The sequence below is a fragment of the Ictidomys tridecemlineatus genome, chromosome 15 (genome assembly GCF_052094955.1).
Source record: "Ictidomys tridecemlineatus isolate mIctTri1 chromosome 15, mIctTri1.hap1, whole genome shotgun sequence".
NCBI lineage: Eukaryota > Metazoa > Chordata > Mammalia > Rodentia > Sciuridae > Ictidomys > Ictidomys tridecemlineatus.
In genome coordinates, this window is record NC_135491.1 from 11,919,626 (window position 1) to 11,941,208 (window position 21,583).

At 59.5% G+C, this 21,583-nt stretch overlaps 1 protein-coding gene across 1 annotated transcript; it reads right to left on the reverse strand.

Annotated features, from left to right (window-relative positions):
* Positions 1-206: 206 nt before the first annotated feature.
* Erfl (ETS repressor factor like) lies at positions 207-17,533 on the reverse strand. Its single transcript, XM_078031962.1, has 6 exons — positions 17,192-17,533; positions 5,030-5,118; positions 2,257-2,491; positions 1,743-1,938; positions 1,515-1,632; positions 207-1,189 (listed from the first exon to the last, which is right to left on the reverse strand). The coding sequence occupies exons 2-6, from the start codon at positions 5,094-5,096 to the stop codon at positions 741-743; spliced, it is 1,065 nt and encodes a 354-aa protein (XP_077888088.1). The 5' UTR covers positions 5,097-5,118; positions 17,192-17,533; the 3' UTR covers positions 207-740.
* Between the last annotated feature and the right edge of the window lie 4,050 nt (positions 17,534-21,583).

Genomic DNA, 21,583 nt, shown 5'->3' on the forward strand with positions numbered 1-21,583 from the left:
GCCCAGTGCGGCAGCGTCTGGGCCCCTCCGCGACTGCCCACCTCGACTTCTGTGTCTGACCCACCGCATCGCCGCTGTCGCTCTTGCTGCTCTTGAGTCGTTCATTCAGTCCTTCTCATTAACAATTCTCACACACACACACACACACACACACACACACACACACACGATATGAGGAAGGGCCCTGCCCCCTTCCCAGCCCCCAGTCATCCAGAATGCTGGGCACCCACGTCTCCCTCTGTTCTTTTATTTTTGTAGTAAACTCTGTAGGTGGCTGTGGAGGTCGTGGGGAGCTGGTGGGGAGGGGGCCCCTCCTGGGTAGGGGCTGGGGGCGGGGTTATTGCTCTGAGCTCCCTGTCCCCAGGGGGGCCTGTGTGAGGGTATCAGGATGGGGGCCGGCACAGGGGGTTGGAGACACGGCCACACAAACACACAGGTCACAGCACAGGGGTGGGCAGGGGAGGCTGGGCGCCGTATTGCACTTTGGGAGTGGGGCCAGGCGGGGACCCCCCTCAAACTGGAGCCTGGGGAGGAGGCTGGAGGCCATTTTCTTCCCTCCCCCTCCATGGAGGGGAAGGCGAGACCCCCACTCTGGGGTTGGGGAGGGAGACTGGGCTCTGGGAGGGTGCCAGGGCCTGGTCCTAGGCCTTGGCTGACATCGAGGGCAGACCAGATGGCAGAGGCTTCATGGGTGGCTGTCCTGGTCCCCACCTCGGCAGAATCCGTCACCCCACGCTGGCTCAGCTGCCGGTCCCCCCTTTGCCTGCCTTGGCTTTGGGAGACACCTGGAGGCCCTCATCGCCCTCGCTGTCAGAGCTGCAGCCGCTGACATCAGTAATCTCCAATTCTGAGTCACTGTCTTCCTTTCTGCCCAGCGTGGTCTCTGGACCCCCCGCTCCTGGCAGTGCCAGGCGAGGGGCTGCCACCAGGCCTGAGGGGCGTTCAGGACCCAGGCCCTCCCCAGTCGCAGCCAGCAGGGGTGCAGCCGTGGGGCCTCCCCCTGCTCCTGTGGAAGGCAGGTGGCCCAGGGAACTGGCCAGGGAGTTGGGGTAGAAGTGTGGGGGATAGAGAGAAGGGGAGAGCTTGGGGAAGGGGCCTGTGAGGTATGGGTTAAAGTTCCAGGGGTACTCAGGGAAGGCGCGGCCGTAGGGACCCAGCAGGCTGGGGGGCTTGGAATAGCCAGTGGTACCTAGGGGGCACAGGGGATGGGTCAGGCTGGGCCACTCCCCCTGGGGCCAGCCTGCATGGGAGTTGGTAAAGGGTGCCACTTCCCGCCACATCCATCTCGTTCTCCCCTTTGTCCTCCCATTTGGCTCCACAGGGCTTCCTCCCTCTCCACCTCCTTCCTTCTCACACTGTCTCCCATCCCTTTAGTACCCCTGAAGCCCTTCTCCCACCTTGTCCCCTATCTCCTCACCGCCTCCCCCGCCTCCTCCCTCTGCCCCCTCTCCTGGTCTTTGCTCCTCTTCCCTCATACATGCGCAGATCTCCCCCCAGGACCCCGAGGCTCTTACCAGAGCCCAGGAACGGGAAAGGGCTGTCCAGCCGCAGTTTGTCCGTCTCTGGGGTAAACAGGGGTGTCCGAGCCCCCGGCTCTCCCAGGCGTGGGGCAGAGAACAGGGTCTGCAGGGCCTGAAGGGGGAGGTGGCACCACTCAGACTGCCCCCTCCCAGGGGGTTCATGGCAGAGGGGGGCACCAGACATCCCCATTCCAGTTCTGGGATCCCATTATCCAAACTCACCTCTGGGGTGAGGGGAGGAGCATCTGGCCCAGGGCCCCCTGCAAAGGGACCAGGGGTCAACAAGAGTGGGGAGCCAGTGGCAGCAGCTGCTACATCCAGCAGTGGGTAATTGACTAGCACGACTTTGCTGAAGTTGAACTTGTAGGTGAACCTCTTGCCTTTGGTCTTGTGGAGGATGCGCTTGTTGTAGTAGTAACTGTGGGGAGAGGAGGTGGCCTTTAGGGCTTCCTAGCACAGGCTCTGTGCCCGCAGAGTGGGGAAACTGAGGCTCACAGAAGTCCCCTAACCAAGGTCATGGGGCAAGGAAGGGTGAGGCAGAGCTGGGATCTTGTCCTGCATGGCTCCAGGGTCCAGAGCTGGGGGTCCTTGCTGCCCTTCTACTTACAAGGAATTTGGGGATCCAACAGGATTTGGCCCCAGGATGTGAAGGGAAAGCCCCCAGGGGGTGGGGACCTGAGAGAAATTGAGGGGAGAAGCTGGTGAGATCAGAATCAGGCCCACAGCCCCTCCTCACCGCAGGGCCCGGCTCAGCTTGTCATAATTCATGTGGGGTTTGCACTTGCGGATGCCCCAGAGCCGGGCCACTTCATCAGGGTCCTTGATGACGAACTCCCCGTAGTCCCCCTGCCAGGCGATGACACCCTGGTACTCCTCCTTCTGCAGCAGCTCCAGGATAAAGTGCCACAGCTGGATCTGCCTCGAGCCAGGGGATGACTCCGGCTTGTAGGCCCAATCCGGAAAGGCAAACCCTGGGGACAGGAGGCAGGGAGTGGCCTGGATGGGGACGCCAAGTCAGAAGCTCCGGGCTGAACTGAGCAACCAGAGAGGCCACCAGTGCTGCTCTGCCGCCAAAGGAACAGCCACCCAGCCTCGGGCACCTCCAGACCTGCCCCGCTGGTGTGTCCAGTCCCCCAGCTGCCCAAAGGGGGAAGGCCCAGCCTGCTCCTCTACCTGGGCACAACTACCCAGGTTCAGCAGGGGAAGGGGTAAGGTTGTGAGGGAACCGTTTCCTGCCTCCATGATCAGGGAGGAGTAGTGGGGAAGGACATGTTCCACAGTGGTAGCCATTCTCCCCACTGCCCGGGAGGCCTCTCGAGCCTCGGGCACCCTGAAACACACCTAGTCCCTTGCCCTATGCTCCTCCCCACTCCCCGAGGCTCCCGGCACACTCTGGCTAAGCCTTGGCACATCTGTCTCTGCACCTACCTGTGTGTGTGTACTCTTCATGTCCCCGTGTCCCCACCCACCCACTGTGTCCATGCTCAGGTCTTACATGTCCACTTGTGTGCCCGTGTGTCCCTGCACTTGCAGCAGCACATCACATACACTACACCAGGGAAGGTGGACACGCCAGCGTGCCACACTCCTGCCGAGGACCACCCGTGCAGGCACACCAGACACGGCTACCCCAGACAAGGCTGCGTCATGCCAACAATCCAGCACTGCCCACCCCACCTGTCACAACACAGTTACACATCTCAGGTGCCTCAGAACTGGGACCCCTCAAACAACTGTGTTACATAGGACCCCAAAGGCCCCAATGACAAAAGCAGTGATGGAGATGGAATCAAGACATCCAGAGCCTCAGATGCACAGCCTGACAGGGGGACGCAGCCACACTGCGTAGCAGAGCAGCCTCCAAACCCACACCCACAGGACCCACCTGTCAGCACCTGCCACAGCTCACTCGGAGCCACGGGTCTCACACTTGGGAGTTGAGTCCCACTCCACATACACCCAGAAACTGGGTGCAAAGAGGGGTTCTTGCCCGCCCCTAAATCTCACCTCCCAACCAGAAGGTCCTAAACCCTGAGTCCAGCTTCTGTGCCAACTCCTATGCCGTATTCTCTGTCCCTTTCCTCTCTGCTCAGAGACCCCAGACCCAGGCGAGGAGGAGCAGGCTGGGGAGGCAGGGCAATGGCCTGTGGGTTGGGGCAGGAACCTGCAAAGCTGGGAGACCCAGATCCCCTATCCACTTGCTATGTGGCCACTGGGCAGACCCTTCTCTTGCTGTCTTAAGGTTCTAGGGCCGGAAGCAGGAGGAGCAGGGCCCCGTGGGGCTGCCTGGTGTGTTGAAATGGGTGCTGAGGCTCCCCTGCTGGAAGGCCAGGCACTTTTCTCCCTAGGGAAGAATTTTATCTAATTCCTTTTGGGGCCTTCCAAGCTTGACAAGCTCAGTCAAGACTAAAGCCCTAGCCCATTCCACAACCAGAGCACATCCTACCCGGGAAGCAATATAACCCAAGATGACAATGCAAAACCCAACCCGAAGACCACCTGCCCTGTACCTGCGACCTCCAATGCACCACCAAGACATGACACATGGCTAGAGGACCCCATCTCAGTGGTCAAAGGCACATGCACTGACAGGCAACCCCAGGATCCAGTCACACACTCACCCCTGGGCTAAAAATGAGACGCAACCAAAACAGAGACCCAGGGGCACATCCACCCACACAGCCCAAAATGTACCAAGACGTCCCTGGAATGCCACAGATCACACCACAGACCCCAGGAAATGAACAAAGCCTCTTCACCCCACTGAGGCAGAGGCACACGCAACTCGGCGGGTCAGCAGACACCCCCCCTCACACACAAGCCTAAAATGTCCACCTGCCTGCCAGTTCAGAGACAGAGGTGGCCTCCGCCACCTGCGTACAAGCAGGGACCCAAGCTCACACAAAGACAGGAGATGCATGCAGACACTTGCCTAGTGTGACCACTTTCTCCAGAAACACTGAAGTGTGACAAAGGGACACACTCCAAATGAGACCTCAAACAACCAGGCAGCCTCAGTCTCCCTCTCTCACAGGCACACACTGCCATCTGGGGGGCTGTGACTCGGGCTCAAATGCAGGTCTGAGCCCGCCTCACTGTCCACATCCTCAGGTCTGAGCATCCACTTCTGGGCAAGTCATCCTGTCACCCTGGGCTCTGGATGGCTGAGCCATGCCCTCTGCCCATCTCTCCTCCAGCCCCCAGCCTGCGGTCTGCCACAGGTAGGTGAAGGCTGAGATGTGCAGGGCAGAGTCGCCAGGACCTCGTCCCTCTCCCGTCCTATGCTTCCCCTGCCCTCCAGAAGACCCCCACATCCCACAGGCAGATGGCAGGGAAAGCTGGCTGCGAAGTTTGTAGCCAAGTTTTTCATAAGGGGTTTTATTCAGGGGACTCCGATGGAAACCAGGGGAGACAGACTCACAGATAGAGGAGGGGGAGACAGAAGGGGGTGTGGCCCCGCGGAGGCCTGGGGGCTGGGGGGTGGGGTGGGAGAAGTCCGGGCCAGTTACCAGGGGTCCAGAGAGCCGGCAGGGCGGGCGGGGCGAAGAGAAGGTCGGAGACGCAGCTACAGTCCATGGCGGAGCTGACCCTGCAGAGTCTGGGACAGACACGGGACAGGATGGAGGACAGTGGGAGAGACAGACAGGGGTCAGCAGCTGGATGCTGCCAGGGCTCTCCCTCTCCCAGGTCCCCAGCATCTGCCTGGTGCCTGCCTCCTCTGCCCCCAAGTTCCTCCCTTCTTGCTCCCTCCCATAGGTCCCTCTGTCCCTAGTCCCCCTCTGGCCTGGACCACAGACCTTCCCTGCCAGCCTCTCCTTCCTCAGCCTCCCGCTCACTCCCTGCCTAGCTCTCGCCAGCCGCTCAGCCTCCTCCCTCCGCGCCTCACTCACTCTCACTCTCTTGGCTCTCGCCGCCCGCCAGCCCGCCCGCCCTCAGCCCGCCTGTGCGTCTCTGCTGCCGTCCCTGTCACCGTCTCTCGCCTGACCTCTGGGGCTGGTCCCTGCGTTTGGGGGGCTCCTGTCTCCCTCTGTGTCTCTCCAGCTACCCCAGATATATCTTGCTCCAGAACTTGCCCTGCCTGGCTGACCTGGGCCAGCTGTCCCCCACTCTGTCACCCCAGAGCTAGCAGAGCTGGGCACCTGCTGGCCCAGCCCCTGCCCTCCCTGCACAGGGTCCCCCTGGGAGTCCCAAGACCCCCTTGCTTCAAACCTGCTGCTCATCCAAGATTCTTGCCACTTGGATCTGCCTCCCCTCAGCCCCCCAAAGACACCCCTTCCCACTGAGTCTCCCCCTCAGGCCCCTCCTCCTCGGCCCCATCCCCCCAGACGCCCCCTTCAGATGCCTCCTGCCCTAAGATGCTCCATCCCCTCCTCTTTCCCTCACACCTTCCCCTTCAGCCCGTGCCCCTCGCCACCCACCCCACACCCACAACCATCTGCTCCCCACACACCCTGCACACACCACCCCCTCAGGCAGGACACATCCTGCACTTTCAGGAACCCCACCCACCCTCAGACCCACCTCTGGTCCTCCTTTCCCTCCTTAGCTACCCTCTCTGGTACCGCACCCTGATACCCGACAGGCCACCCCTCACAGGTACCCGTGCACTCCGGAGCCCCTCAGACCCCAGACACTTCCCCCACCAGCACCCCCTCACTCCTTGGACACTGAGCAAGACGTTTTGGATAACCCATGTCCCCAGAGGCCCCAATCCTGACCCCCGAGCTCCACCTGCCTAGCACCTGGGTCTCCCCGGCCTGAGGCCCCTCTGCACCCCGTCCTGCAGCCCCTCTGCACCCCGTCCTGCAGCCCCTCTGCACCCCGTCCTGCAGCCCCCCTCCTGACTTCCTCTGCCTCCCACAGCTCATCGCGGTCTCCTCCGGCAGCCTCCCTCCCCACACCCCTCTGCCATCTCCCCTCCACCTGGAGTCCTCCCTGTCGCCCTGGCCACCTCCCTCGGTCCCCACCACTCTCCTCTGTCCCTCTTTTCTGGGTTCCTTGCTGCCCCGCTCGTCCTCTCTTTCCCCGTCTCTCCCTGCGCCCTCTTCTCGTCCCCTCTATCTCCCCGTCCGCGTCCATCTCTGTCTCTGAGAGACCTCACGCCTCCCTCCCTCCGCCCTCGCCCCTCGCCCCTCCGCTCCCCCAGCCCCCGCCGCCCGCCCCTCCCGCCTCTCCGGACGCCCCTCTCCCGCACCCTCCTGCCCACCTCGCCCCACTCGCCCCCGCCTCTCTGGGCCCCCTCCTCCCCGCCCCACCCCCCATTGGCCCCTCTCATTTCCGTGTTGGTTTTGATTTCTCTTCCCGACGCTTTCAACTCCCCGCCGCCTCCTCCGGACACGTTATAACGAGGAGCCGTGGGATCGGCGCTCCGGGCCCTGCTCCCACGCTCCCCCGCCCGCGCCGTCTCTCCTGTCTCTGCCTCCGCCAGGTCTCTGCTGCCACGGCCCCCTGTCTCTGGGCCCGGCCCCGTGTCAGGCCCCTGGGGACCTGGACCCCTGACCCCTCGGCTGGGTCCTCCTCCCTGCCCGCCTGCCCAGCCTGCTGTTTCTGCCCAGTCTCGCATCTCTGGGTCTCCACCTCTGTCTCTCTATCTCTCTGTCCTTGCGTCTCTGGGTCTCCACACCTCTCTGCCTCTCTGTCTCCCTGTCTCTGTCTCCATGTCTCCACTTCTTCCAAAGTCCAGGTCTCCACGTCTCTGTCTCTGTCTCTGCCCCCTAGTCTCTGTCTCCACACTCCATCTCCATGTCTCTGTCTCCACGTCTCCATCTCTCCGTCTCTGTTTCGTCCCAGTGTCCCTCTCTTGGGGCCCCTTTGATCTCGCCCTGCCCCTGGCGCCCCCCTGGCCCCATTGATCGCTGATCGACCCATGGAGGGAGCAGGGCCTGCGGCCCGGGGCTGTAGAGCAGGCAGGGGCCGGGTAGGGCAGCTGGACAGATGGACAGACGGCCCCAGCCCTGGTGGCTGTAGAGGGGGAGCAGCCAGCAGCCCCAACCCCGCCCCTCCCCGCCGGCCGGCATGGTGCGGATGGGGACTCCGGGCAAGCTTTAATTTTTAATTTTATTTTGCTTCCTCCACCCCCCCTCGCCCCCATCTCTACCGCCCGCAGCCATGGCACCGAGTGTGTGAGGCAGCCGTGTGCAGCGGGGCTGGGCGGGCAGAGGCTGCTCCCTCCTCTCCTGCCAAGCACAACTGCACAGCCCACACCTACCCAGGCACACACGCCACCTCACACAGGACACAACACACACACCAACAGAGTGGCTGCACAGACACACGTCCCCCCCACTCTCATACAACACAATCACAGAGATTCCCACATCAACAAAGTCAGGCACATTGTCACACCCCAACAACTCACATCATTTAGGTGCACGTCACACACACCAACACAGTCAGACACAATCACACACACATCAGCATAGTCACATTTACACAGAAACAGACACAGTTTTACACAGATACATACATGACACACATCAGTTCAATCCCACCCAGAAATAAAGACACACAATCACAAATCCCAGATGGATACACTAACAAACACGTAATCACATCTAGGCTCACTCTCACATACAGAAACTCACAATCACACAATCACACTGAGATAAGGTCACACAGAATCAGAGACACAGGAGACACATCGCAGCACAGCCAAGCCAGTGACACAAAAGCACAGAGTCACAGGCCAGCACCAGAGACCCTGGCCACACATGCACACACTTGGTCAAGCATGGAGACACAGACACACACACTACAGTAGACAGCCACAGCCAGACAGCAACCTTGGTGGCCTCAGTTCATTCACAGACACAGTCACACAGATACAGTCACAACCACACACACACACACACACACACACACACACACACACAGATCACAGTTCATGACCAGCACAGCAGGGAGCCTGTGCTGCAGCCCCAATCACACTCAGCCCACAGGACAGGCTGGCTTGGGGAGGTGTGCTCAGAGGTAACCTACTCCAGGCTACCTGCCTCCCCTGTTGCCACCTGTCCATCTGTCTGTCCATTCATCATCTGTGGACTTTTCAAGCATATTTTTGCACACCCTGCACGCTCATGTGTTTGTGTAAAATGTGCACTGTCTCAGACTTGCTTCTGTCTCTTGCAGCACCTCTCCGGGTGTCCGTGTCTGTCTGTCTGTCTCTCACTGAGGGTCTTTGTCTCTCTGATGCCTCTGTCTCTAAATGTCTCCATCTTCGAGTGTCTCTGCTTCTCTCGTGTCTTTGGGCTCCTGTCTGTCCCTCTGTCTCCAGGCAGCTCTGTCCGCCTCTCCTCCTGCCTCCTCGCCCCCATCACCCCCCTGGGCTGGGGTTTAACCAGTTGTTTTGATTTCTCTAAGCTGCGCTGGCCGCCTCGGGAGCTGCCTCGGGCCTCGCACCCCCCCAGCCCCTTCATCCCTCACCCAGGCCCCCCCATCCCCACCTCCCCTTAACACAATCTGCACAAGTGGAATGAAAATTGATTTTTTTTTTAAATTTCATATCTTCTCCAGGGCTCTGTCTAAAGAGGAGAGGGACTCGGCCCAAGACCCTTCTCCCACCACTGCCCCCACGTGCACACACACACACACACCAGTGCACACACACACCAGCCCCCCCCCCCCCATGCCCGGACTGCACCCACGGCCACACGTCCAGACAATCTGGGGACACACCCTCCCATGCCACGCACCCATGTAGGCCACATCTGGGCACCCAGCAGAGACTCACAGGACGCCCCACAGCACCCACACGCCATGCAACCCCCTGGCTGTGGGGCCAGGCTCCAGCCCGCTGTCTGCACAAGTACAAGCCCCGCACACGCTGCCCACCAAGCCCACGGCCCCACTCCCTGCTGTCACACACCAAGTGCCTGTACCCACACACACTGTCCCTTCGGGTTATGGCCTTGCCCATGTGCACACAGCCAGGCTCAGGGACCGCCCCACCACAGGCACCAGGAGACTTCTTGGCTGTCCTGGCGAGGAAGGGGTCAGGACAGGGGCTTTCCTGCCAGTACCTGCCACCCTCACCCCAGATGTCACCCCCGTCCCCACCCCGCCAACATCAACCAAATGCTCTGGCCTTGCCCTGGTGGGGGTGATTCTGTGGCTGGGGTACACACACCACACACACACCTACACCACATCCCACACACACACATACAACACCACACACTACATTGCATGTCACATACACACCACGTTCATTCTGCACAACGTAGTCACCAAATCACACGCATACCACACATCACACGTCACAAACACCACATATACCACATGCGACACACACCACACTCATACCACACAGACACCATGCCACACGGACGCCATGCCACACACACACACTACACACATCTCACACACACAAGCACATACCACACACATACAACACATACCACATGCACTTACACACACCTTGCTACTTCTCTCAGTGCTGCACATGTAATCCTCACGTGGACACCCAAAACACAGGAAGCACAGTCCCCACCACACACAGCCCACACAACACACAAAGAACCAAACACACGTCAGTGCTCACAGGTGCTCAGAGAAACAGCCCACACGTGGAACTGGACATTCATGCAAGTTGCACGCACCTGTGCCACTGACAGCCTCACGTGAATCACAGGTACACACTGCCGTCGCCGTTTCTCAGGGTGGTCAGGGTGGTCGTGCACACTCACACCAGGAGCCAAGACTCCACCGGCCTGCTCCATTCAGCTCCCCCAAGTGACCACATGTACATGTACACACACACACACACACACACACACACACACACAACCACAGCTGAACTCAGACTCAGACACAGGCTGAGAGGCACAGCAAGCCCTTAGCACAAGCGCCCTGCCACACAAGCTCGCACAGCCAGTGTCTGAGTGGCCACCTCCCATGGCTCCTTCTGGCTGTGGTCCCCAGCTGGGCTCCTGGGGCCCCTTGGCTTGTGCTTACATGGTCCTCTGCCTTGCTTCTCCTGGACTCCTCGCCTCCTTGCCCTGGGACAGGGAGCTGTCATTCAGTCACTCGGCACACCCTGCATGGCCACACAACTGGACACACCAGACACAGCACAACTCTGGACTTCTTGACAGTTGCACTAGACACGCACACCTGAGCGCCACTCACGTCCCGCAGACACGCTCATGGCCCCACACACCCACACATAGCCCCTTGTGTCGGGGACATGCGCGTCATGTTTACACGCACTGCGACACAAGTCACACAGAGGCACAAGTGGGAACACCTGCCAAGGCTGCACTGGGCAGGACAGACAGAGGGACGGGAGCTGGGCTTTCTGTTCAGGAGGAAGTGGGCCTGACCAGGTCTGGGGTGGCTGGGAGGTACAGGCCAGGGACACAGAGACTCGGATGCAGAGGGCAGGGATGGACACCCCCCCCTCCCTCCTCTGTCCCCCTCTCATGGGTGTCTCTGTCTGGGACCATGTTTGTCTCTCTAGATCTCTGTCTCTCTTCTTAAGTCTCAGTCTCTGCACGGAAGGATGTCCCTGGGGCTGCAGCCAGAGCTTGGAACGGTGTCAGTGGGGGTGGTGGGGAGGGAGCGTCCCCGGGGAGGTGGGAGCCGCAGTGCCACGCACCCCGCCTACCAAACAGCTCTGGGGGAGGGGAGAGGGAGGCGCAACCAGCCCTGCGCCCCAGCTCCCCCAGCTCGCTGCTCCCCGCCCACGGCCCCTCCCTGCAGACACCCAGAGAGATGAAGGTGGTGGGGAGGGGGGGCTGGAGGGGGAGGGCAGAGAGAGGAACACAGGAGGGGAGGGTGGGGGGGATGGAGAACAGAGAGGGGAAGGGGAAGCGTGCAGAGAGGGAGGAGATGCAGGGGCAGGCATGGACAGAGACAGAGACCCTAGACCAGAGAAAGTGGGAGTCCCCAAAGCGAAGAGCAAGGAGACCAAGAGACAGACAGACATGGACAGAAGGAAGAGACAAAGACAGGGGGAGATCTGAATCAGAGACTTCCAGAAAGAGGGAGTGAGTGGAGAAAGGCAGAGACAAAGTAAATTAGAGAGCTGGAGGTCGTGGGGACCCCGGGTCAGGGAGGAGGCAGGAGGGGGCAGAGATGCGGAAAATTGAGGGATTAGGGCAGAGGCAAGAGGGGATGAGAGAGGCCAGGGGCCAGTGGGGAGCCAGGAAGCACAGCGCAGTGCAGATTCGCAGCCTCCCGGGATGGTCGCCCACCCATTCTGCTTCAATCTGGGGGTCGATGTCCCCTGGGAGCCAGATGTACCCCAACTCCCAAACTGGCTCCACCCTCCTCCTCACCTCTCTCCATCTGATCCACCCCGTCCCCAGCTCCAACCTGGACCTCTTCAACCCCAGCCTCTTCCCAGCTCCGTCCCCACAGACCCTGCCCCGGTTTCTGGGCTAGACCTGTTGGTCTCCAGTGCAGACAGAGTGACAGGCTTGTGGGGAAAGGCCGTCATCTGTGGTGCTAGAGGGCCGAGGGTTAGGAACAGGCTGAAGAGAGTGTCCTTCTAGACGGGTCGCCAGGGGCCAGGGGCCAGTGTGTCCCGAGTCTGTGCTGAGGCAGTAAGGTCTGGGCATGGGGTGGGGGGAGGTGAGTCGAAGGAAAGCCCGAGATCAGGAAGGGCAGAGGGACAGGGGGCAGAGGGAGGAAGAATCAGGGACACAGCAGAGAGTTAAAGGGACTAGACACAAGAACACCAGAGGGACAGGGAGATGGGGAGAAGTGGGTGGCTGAGGTCAAGGAGAGAAATGGAGGCAAAGTCCCAGGAGGGCGAATGAGTGGAACCTGAGAGAGAGATCCCGAGGCGGAGAGGCGGCCATGCCGGGTGAGGTGAGGGGCGGCCGGCTAGGTCTGGGTGCTTGGCTGCTGGGGATCCCAGGAGGGCAGGGTCCGGCCGGGATGGGGGAGGCTCGGGGCTCCAGGGGCATCAGGCGCGGTGCTAATTCAGCGCCATCGATCAGACGGGATGAGAGCAATAAATTATTGTGACAAGATGCAATCCTGGCCCGCGCACTGCCGCCGAGGCGGATCGATCCCTGTCCCCAGCCCCACACCGGGTCCCATGCCCAGGCCTCGCTGGCTGGGACGCCTCTGCCCACCTCTCCCCCCATTCTCCCCTCCACACACTCACTCCAGCTGGTGGCCAGGGCAGAAGGCAGCTCTACGGAAGGAAGAGACAGTACCAGAAGGGGACCTGTGGTGAGAAGCCCAGCCCCTATCTGATCCAGACCCTCACTTTCCTCAGTACCTCCTCCTGACCACCACCTGTAAGGTAGGAACTGCTGTGATACCCATTTCACAGATGTGGAAACTGAGGCTCACACAGGGAAAGCAACTTTACCAAAGTCCCACATCCGTGAGTGGCAAAGCCTAGATTTGAATGCTGGTCATGTGACTTCAAGCCCCTCAATCTCTCCACTATCAGAGGATAGACAAACAGATAGAGCCCCCTAAAAAACGAGGAGAGAGAGAAAGAGAGAGTGGAGGACACAGAGTCAGAGGACTACACAGAGGTATGGAGAGATACAGACACATGGAGAAAGACAAATGGAGGAATATAGAGAACAAAGGGACAGAGTGACCAAGAAACAGAGACAGAGCTACATACAGGGCAGGCGGGGGCTTGGACTCAGAGAGAGGCCAAGGCAACAGGGCAGGGAAATGGGCAGAAGGAGGCAAAGATGGACACAGAGAAAGGAAATGAAAGGGAGATGTTGGAAAAGGAGCAGGCAGAAGGGTTGTTCCGGATGCCAATGGGTGTCTGGGCCAGCAGGTGTGTGCTGGGGCGGGGAGTGGGGTGAGGATGCGGGAACCTTGACCTCTGGAGTCAAGGTCAGTGGGAGCCAAGAGTGTGGGCAAAGGGGTCACCTGAGGGGAGGCATGGAGGGGGCACGGGTGAGGCTGGGAAGGCAGGGAAACAGTATTGCCAAGGCAACCAGGTAGACAGGTGTGTCTGTGCAGGAAGGAGGTCACTGTCGGGCAGGTGTGGGAGGCAGGACACTTGCTAGAAGGGCAGTCTCTGAAGTCAGATGGCTTCTATTTGACTCAGTTCTATAGTTTTCAGGATCTAGAGCCTCAAAGAAATTATTTCTGGGCTCAGTCTTTTTTCTGTAAAATGGGGATAAGAGTCAAGAAACTGCCTCCTAAGGGCCCCATGATGAATGAAGACAATGGATGTCACGGAGACTTTAGTAATCAGTGGCTGCCATCATCATCATCATCATCATCATCATCATCATCATCATCGTCATCTTGGCCATCGCTATGCCTGGGGGGGGCAGGTGAGATGAAATAGGTGAGAACAAGCATAAGTGCTGCTCAAAGCCTGGTACCTGGTGGACCAGCAGCAGTACCTGGAGACTTAGAAATGCAGACCTGCCGGCTCCTCCAACCTGGTGTGAGGCCCAGGAATCTGCCAGGTGTCGGGTGCAGCCCTCTGCTCACACATTGGCTCCCACTGACCAATGTCTGATGCATAAAGACTTAAGGGTGCAGAGAGCGAGGTGTGTGGACAGCAGGGCTTGTGTGTCCAACCAATGCTTCCGGCCCTGCTGACATGCCAAGAAACACAGCACAGTGGTCTCTCAGGAGGTAGCCCTGTGCCGTGAAAAGGGACAGGCATCTCTGGGATGGGGCAACTGGAGAAGGCAGAAGGGACCTGAAGGTTGGTCCCTGAAGGTGTGGACACGGGTCCTATGGGCAGGTAGTGAAGACGAAAATGAGGTGTGCAGGGGGTTCTTGATGCTCACCATGTTCAGCAGGGGATGAGGCTACTAGATGAGGGGGAGGAAAAGGAGAGGTGTGGGACCAGGGTGGGGAGCCACGTGTGTGTCTGTGGGTTAGGGTGTAGGTGTCCCCTTTGGGGACAGGTTGGGGAGACCAGGAATGTGGCAGAGACCCAGGGGAAGAGATGTATAGCAGAGATCAGCGTGGGTAGGTGCTGGAGAGATTGGGGGGCTTGAAGTCACAGGACCTGCATTCAAGGTGCTGGAGCAGGTGATCCTTGAGGTGAACAGGTGAGAAAGAGGCACATGTAGGGAGGGGCTGGTGTGACTTGTACAGCAGGGGAAGAGGAAGTGAGAAACGTAAAACATTAGAAATGGATAAGTGGTACCAAAGGAACAGGAGTGAGGAACCAGGTAGTCAGGTGAGGCGGATACCCATGGCCAAGGACAGATTTTCTCCACAAAAGCCAGTAAGTGTGAAGGGCTGTATGTTATAAGAAACTGGGAGAAGGCAGAGGTAGGGGACACAGAAGGAGTTGGGGTGCAGGTGAGCAGCAAGTGTGCAGGTGGGACAGGTGTAGCTTCTAGGGGGAGGCCCTGTGGCAGGGCACAGGCCTGAGGAAGGAGTGTATGTGTGACAGCTGGGACCCGTGTGCATGAGCGTTCCAGTGGCTTTGGGAACTAGGAGACAGGTGGGAATCATGCCTATGTAGTCTGGGACCACAAGTGGCAAAGGCAGTCATGGGGACTAAGGTGGCAGTAGGTGTTGGTGTAAAGTGATGGGGGTGGGGCGTGAGGGTGTGAGGTACTGGCAGCCAGTGGTGTGGAAGGCACATGTGCTTCTCAGCCACAGGTAACACCTGTAGGGCAAGGTGTGCTGGAAGACAGGTGTGAGGGTGGGCAGGGGGACACAGGTTAGGAGGCTGCACATGTGAATGTTCTGTGAAATGAAGGTGTGTGTGGTGCCCGTGTGTGTGTGTGTGTGTGTGTGTGTGTGTATGTGTGTGTGTGTGTGTGTGTGTGTGTGTGAACAGGTACGGCTTGAGGAGAGGCAGAGGTAAACATATGAATGGATGAGAAACATGTATTTAGAACTTTAGGGGACAGGAGGGATGGTGCCAGTACAGGTATGAAGGGGACATTGTGACATGAAAAATGACACAGATGCAGGGATTCAGGAGGAAGGGCAGATTTTGGAAAATACATGTTACCTGGAGGGGCAGGTAAGAGGGGATATGAATTAATTGAGAGACATTATGTTACAAGCATCTCTGGTGCAGGTTTGAGGGGGACAAATGTTACCTGGCAGGGCAGATGATAGGACACGGGTGTTACCTACAGAAGTAGGTGAGTGGAACAGGTGTGGAGGACAGGTGTTACCTGCAGAGGGCTGGTGGCCTGAGACTAATGCTATTTGAAAGTCCAGATGCGGGAAAATGAAGAGCAATATGAACGTGACAGGTGTGTTGATAGGTGTGGGTAAAAGGTGTTACCTGAGGCTACAGGTATGTGCAGCTCGACTCTGCCCGGTTGTTTGCTGCCTCAGTTTCTCTTGCTCCCCTCCCCTCCCGGACCTGGGAGCCAGTTGCGGCTCTCAGGTGCCTCCTATGGCTCCAGCCCTGGGCAGGGCACGCAGTAAGCTCTGGGCTTGGCGAGGCCCAGCCTGCGGGGCAGCCAGGGCTCCTGAGGCTGCTTGGCGATGCGGAGCGCGTCTGGGCCTCGGCGGGCCGGCCGGGCGGGGGGAGCGGGCGGGGGGGCCGTTTAGCCGTGATAGATCCGCGCGCCGCTTGTCTCTTAATCTCCGGAGCGACCGATCGATTCGCTATTTCCCTTTGTTGCCAGAAAATTCGATCCTGGGCCTGGAATTAGGTCCCCAGCTTAATCTGAGCGGAAACCAGCGAGGGGGAGACAGAGACAGAGATGCTGAGGGAGACAGAGACAGAGATAGAAGAGACAGAGAGGCAGAGATGGAAAGACAGAGATGATGAGGGAGAGAGAGATAACAGGAGAGACAGGCACAGAGATTTGGGGAGAGATAGTCTATAAGAGTTGAACCCAAAGAGGTAAAGATGCTGAGAGACAGAGACAGGGAAACACATCCTGGGAGAGTTCAGAGGTAGAGACAGAGAGACAATAAGGAGAGACCCAGCAAGAGAAGAGATGGCAGATGTGGCCTAGCAGGACACTGTGACTGTGATGGAAGGAGCGGTGGATTGAAGGAGCCTTCCAGAGAGGTCCCCAGCAAAGGTCAGGCCCCTGTACTCCTTGTCCAAACTGCGCAGACCCCAGGATTGCCCCAAATGTCCTTCCCATAGACCCTGCGCCCCCCACGCCCAATATCCAGACCCCAAGTATCCATATCCAAAACTGGAGCCCCTCAGCCTGGAACTCCAGCCCCCAATCCACCCCTCCCGATGGGTCCCTAAGTGCAAACCCTGACGCTGACCCCTAGCGGGACACATGCACACCCCCAGCCCTAACCTCTAGCCCCAAAGAGTCAGCTCCCAATTTCAAATACTTAGGTCCTCCCTTGGAATCACCAGGTCCCACATAGTTAAGCCCTCACGGTGACCCCTAAGTCCCCCTCTGCCTCTAGCGTCAAATACCCAGACTCCTCAGTCCCAAATATACAGACTCACCCTCGGGCCCGCCCACCAGCCCCTACTCCCCAATATTCAGACCCCAGTCTCTCCCTACCCCATCTCAGTCGCTGTCACGCACTCCTCCTTCCCGCGCCCCAATTGTCGCACCCCTGTCCTGAGGCCGCTCCTCCTGCACTCTCCCCCACCTCCCCAGAGTTAGGCGCAGTGCGCCCGGCTGGCGACCCCCTCCGCCGGCCCCGCCTCGGGCTGCCCTGCCCGACTCCGGGGTCTCTGGGGAGCACCTCCCGCGCCCCGGCCCCCGCCTCGGGCAGGAATCCCCGCCCCCTCCCCGCCCCTGCGCCGTCCCGCGGCGCTCACTCACTTTCCGGGGCTTGCGCATCCGCTCCGTCCGCGGAGAAGTGTTCAAAGTTCGGATCCCGCAGCCATCGCCCCGCGGCGTCCTGGGGAGGGGACACCCGGGCGGGGGCGGCGTGGGGGAGATGCCCGGAGCCCGGGGGACACTGAGAGGAGGACAGGGAGTCACTGAGACACCATAACCGAGAGAGACCCCGAGACCAGGAGGCAGAACAGGGACGAGCAGAGACGGGGAGGTGCACAGAGAGACGCCGCCACCGAAACGCGCAAAGAGAGGGAGACGCGGGGAGCTGGGGACCCGGCGGGGCCGGCGCGGGGCGCGGGGCGAGGGCGGCCCTGCCTCGGCGCCTCCTCCTCCACCTCCTGCGCCGCCTCCTCCTCCTCTTCCTCCTCCTCCTCCTCCTCCTCCTCCTCGCTCCTCCACGGCGCGCCGCGCGCCTCCCGCCCTCGCGGCCGCCCGGCCCCGCTCGGCGCGCAGATATATGGAGGCGGCGGCGGCGGCGGGCGGTGCGGGGGAGGGGGCGGGAGCGCGATCGATGGAATATAATTTTCCTCAAACTCGGAAAATAAAGTTCAGAGCTGATCAAATTTGAAAACAGATGTCGAATCGCGACTCTAAATAAGGTTCGATCCCGGGACTGAGCGAGTGGGGGTGGGGGGCGGGGAGGCCGGGAGACCCCCTCCTCTCTCTTTGCTTCTCCCTCCCTCGCCCCTGCCCCACCCCTGCCGAGGAGGACGCGCGGACAAACGGACAGGACAGGCCCCAGGCTGAGGTAGCAGCTATGTGGCCAGGATCCCTGCTGGACACGCAAAGCTGGACTCAACCTGGAACAGGGAACCGCAGACACACAACCTGCATAGCACCGGTCGTAGGGAGCATGGATTCAGTGACACAGTGCGGCCACACACACAGGACACCGCCTAGTGAGCGCACTGGGCTCCCGGCAGTAGACAGGCACAGACACACGTATACACAGACCTGCCCTCTGTCCAGGCCCTGCACACGGACATGCTAATAAAGAATCCGAAAACAACCTATGCATCAAGACACAATGAGCACAGAGACCATTCACACCCAGGACACACAGCCTGCGCACACATATCTACCTCAACTCACAACCACTCCCTGATCCACTGACCACCAACTGGATGCATGGACACAGATCCACAGTGACATACACCTTCCTACCCTGGCCGTGGCCACACACGCCATTGACACACCAGTGAACGAGGCGTGCACACTGATAAGCCCTTCATATGCCCACTGGTCCCAGGCACTCACACTCATACCTATGGTGACAGGGAAGGGCATAGCGCAGCTGGATCTGCTCCCCTTAAAATAACAAGTAAATATCCACTGGCCTTTGGACCCTGAGAGCTGTCCCCCCTCCCCCCACCTACCTCCTTGCCCTACCTGACCGTGCCCTCACTGTCCACCAGCCCACTGTCTCCTTTGCCCCTTTCCCCTCACACTTCCTCCCTGTCCCCCTTTCGGTCTCCCTCCCTCACTTTGCTGTCTCATTCCCGGCCAGGTCAGGCTCCACCCACCGAGCTTCAGTGCCACTTCCTCCCGAGTAGGGCCTTTCTCCCCAGGGCAGCCCCTGCAGCTACCTGCCTCAGGAGGGGCAAGTCTGTCTCTGCAAGATAGCAGTCCCTGAGTAGTGGATATGCCCTGGCCAGGACAGTTGTGCGGGATCTCACCAACCCCACAGGGCCAAGGCGCTGGCACTGGGTGCTGAGCAACTAGAAGAGAACTTGCAGAACAGGGAGCATCCAGCTCTGCTGCCACTCACTGCCAACATAGACATCGCTGAGCCTCAGTTTCCTCATCTGCAAAATGGAGCAGCAATGAGAAGTGCATTGTAGAGTTGCAGGGAGGCTAAAACAGCACACTGGGTGTGGAGCAGTTGGTACCAAGCACAAGCAAGCACACCTTTGCCGGGACATTGCTACTTCAAAATAACCACATTAGAGACACTGCAATTCTGCTGGAAAAATAAGAATCTGGACACTCGCCTCTGCCTTTTCTCATTAGACTGGTTGGGACACTCTAGGAGCCAGCAGGAAGCCCCCACACCGGTGTCTGTATGTTGGTCACACTTTAGACCCCCAGGGACAACCCTGACCCTGGGTGTCTGTTCCAGCTCCTGGACTGTAAGCAGCCCCTTTAGACAGCTCACCAGCTACATGGCTAGAGAGTATCCCCCAGCACCTTCCCAGGGCATGGCTCTGAATGTCACAGCAGAGCTTCTAAATGCTCTCTGTGGGGTAGGACAGAGACACCTGGGGGAGAGAGAGTCTCTCCGGGTAGCTGTGACTCCTCGGTCTACACCCTTCGGAAAAGCTAGACCCCATCAGGGCAGCCAGAGCACCAGCAGGAGTGTATTTTATGACCACGAACTGCGCTCTGGGAAGACGCATGTGAAAAGAGAACACTGTCTGACTGTAGATAACACCCTTCTGTAAGACAGAACACCCTCTGGGAAGACAGTTTATTACAATGTACACACACCCTTCCAGAAAGCACCTTTGGAATATTAGCAACACCATACCCAGCGGAGACCATCAGTCAAGAGCTCAGCACTCAGTGCCTAAGCCTTCACCCCCCGCCCAGAGGTCAACTCCCCACCCCTGGGGGAACTGGAAACAGAATGGAACACCTTCAAGCAGCTTACCACCCCACATCTGGGGTACCCCTAAGGAGCGCTCTGATGCCCTGGGGGCAAGACTTATTAATCTGTACTTTGTGCATGTGTGACCAACACCTGGGGGTGTGACCAGTGCCCATCTGATTGTTCTGAACATCTTTGGCTGCCTCTCACACGGGCCTGATTTCTGTAGCCCCTTCCACGTGGCGCACCTTTGGGCAATTTACATTCCCTCTTTGAATCTCCTCGGGCCAAGAGGATGCAGGAAAAGGCAGATATTGGAGTGTATCCTGCCTTGTAATGCACATAGTAGGTGCTCAGTAAAGTAAGAGCTCTTGCTGTGCGGCGTTCTTGGGAGGGGATTGCAGGCTCACTCGTTAGCAGTGTTGCCAACACTCACTTGACTGAAGGAAGCGGCTCACAGGAGGGGGATCATTAAGCTGTACTTAACATCCCCAGGGAGGCTGCAGGAGCAGAAAACTGTAGTTAATACCCCGCGGAGAGAGGATGCCCTCAGGGCATTTAATGCCCCCTAAGAGAGAAAGAGAGAGCAAGAGAGGAAGGAGATACCCTCACCAGCCTGCAACACCCAAGGGACTGAATTCATTACCCAGGCAGGAGGGAACATCTCGGGTCTGTAATATCCATTTGAATCCAAACCCCCAGGGAGAGGGAGGACCCCTCCGTGGGGGTACCTTTAATACCCGGGAAGATGCCTCCAGGAGTAGCGAACAGCCCGAAGAGACAGAGGGTGTGAGGCTAGGAAGGGGTGAGGTGACCTCTCACCCCCAGGACCCCCTGCCTAACCCCATCCCCCTACAGCTGCAGGAACCACACAGGCACAGGGTGGGGGCGGGGCCGCCCGTGGGCACTGCCTGGCATCCCTGGCCGGCACTGACCTGGACACCATGCGGGATTTAACCCACAACAGCCTAGGAGGTTGGTGGCATTATTAGCGTCCCCATTTTGCCAATGGGGAAACCAAGGCACAAAAGTCACTTTTTCACTGCGACACAGCTAGTTGGTGTTGGAAGTGGGTGGACTGGTGCAAGGTCCGTGTCCTTAACCATCCAGGTACACCACCTGCTGTGCACACCCGACCCCCCCACCCTGGAGCTTCACGCCACAGGCTCCCGACGTGAACCAGCTCTGCATTTCCTGCACTGATGGAAACCACCCCCAGCCTCGACCTCCCCGGGACACAGTCCACCCCTCCCCAAGACCCAGACCACCCCTCCCCAGGACACGGTCCACCCCACCCCGCGCTCTCCGGCAGAGTCTGACCTCAGGGAGGCCAGGGCCTGTGTCTGACTCTTCTCAGTCCCCACCAAGGGCAAGGCCTGGTCCACCGGGGCCTGGGGGGGGGGGGCAGGGAGGGAGGAGGGGGTGCTAGAGAGCAAGGGCAGGAGGGAGGAGAGGAGGGAGCTCTGGGTCCTGGGGTGGGGTGAGGGGTGGGCCAAGCTGGACCGTGGATGTTGGGGGGACTTGGGGGAAGGGGGGAGTGGGGTTGCTGGGGGTGGGGCAGCTGCAGAGGCATCACCCTCACCCCCTCGCCTCCCCATCCGGACCCAAGAGACTGGCTGAGAGGCCTCTGGAAGATGGGGGGGGCTGGGGGGGCAGTTCCTTGGAGGAAGACAGACAGACAGCCACTCGGGCAGAGGGAAGCCTGGAGTGTGTGTGGGGGGCATCTCCAGGGGAAGGATGGGTGAGGGTGTCAGGGAGAAGAGACAGATGGGGAGGGGTCCCAGAGG

What these genes read in the sequence shown, in the direction of transcription:
- Erfl (XM_078031962.1), bottom strand. Translation starts at nt 5,096, where the DNA reads ATGGACTGTAGCTGCGTCTCCGACCTTCTCTTCGCCCCGCCCGCCCTG. An exon ending in CTCCTCCCCTCACCCCAGAG is followed by an intron (nt 1,633 to 1,742) that starts GTGAGTTTGGAT and finishes CTCCCCCTTCAG; the next exon opens with GCCCTGCAGACCCTGTTCTC. An exon ending in TTTCCCGTTCCTGGGCTCTG is followed by an intron (nt 1,190 to 1,514) that starts GTAAGAGCCTCG and finishes TGTGCCCCCTAG; the next exon opens with GTACCACTGGCTATTCCAAG.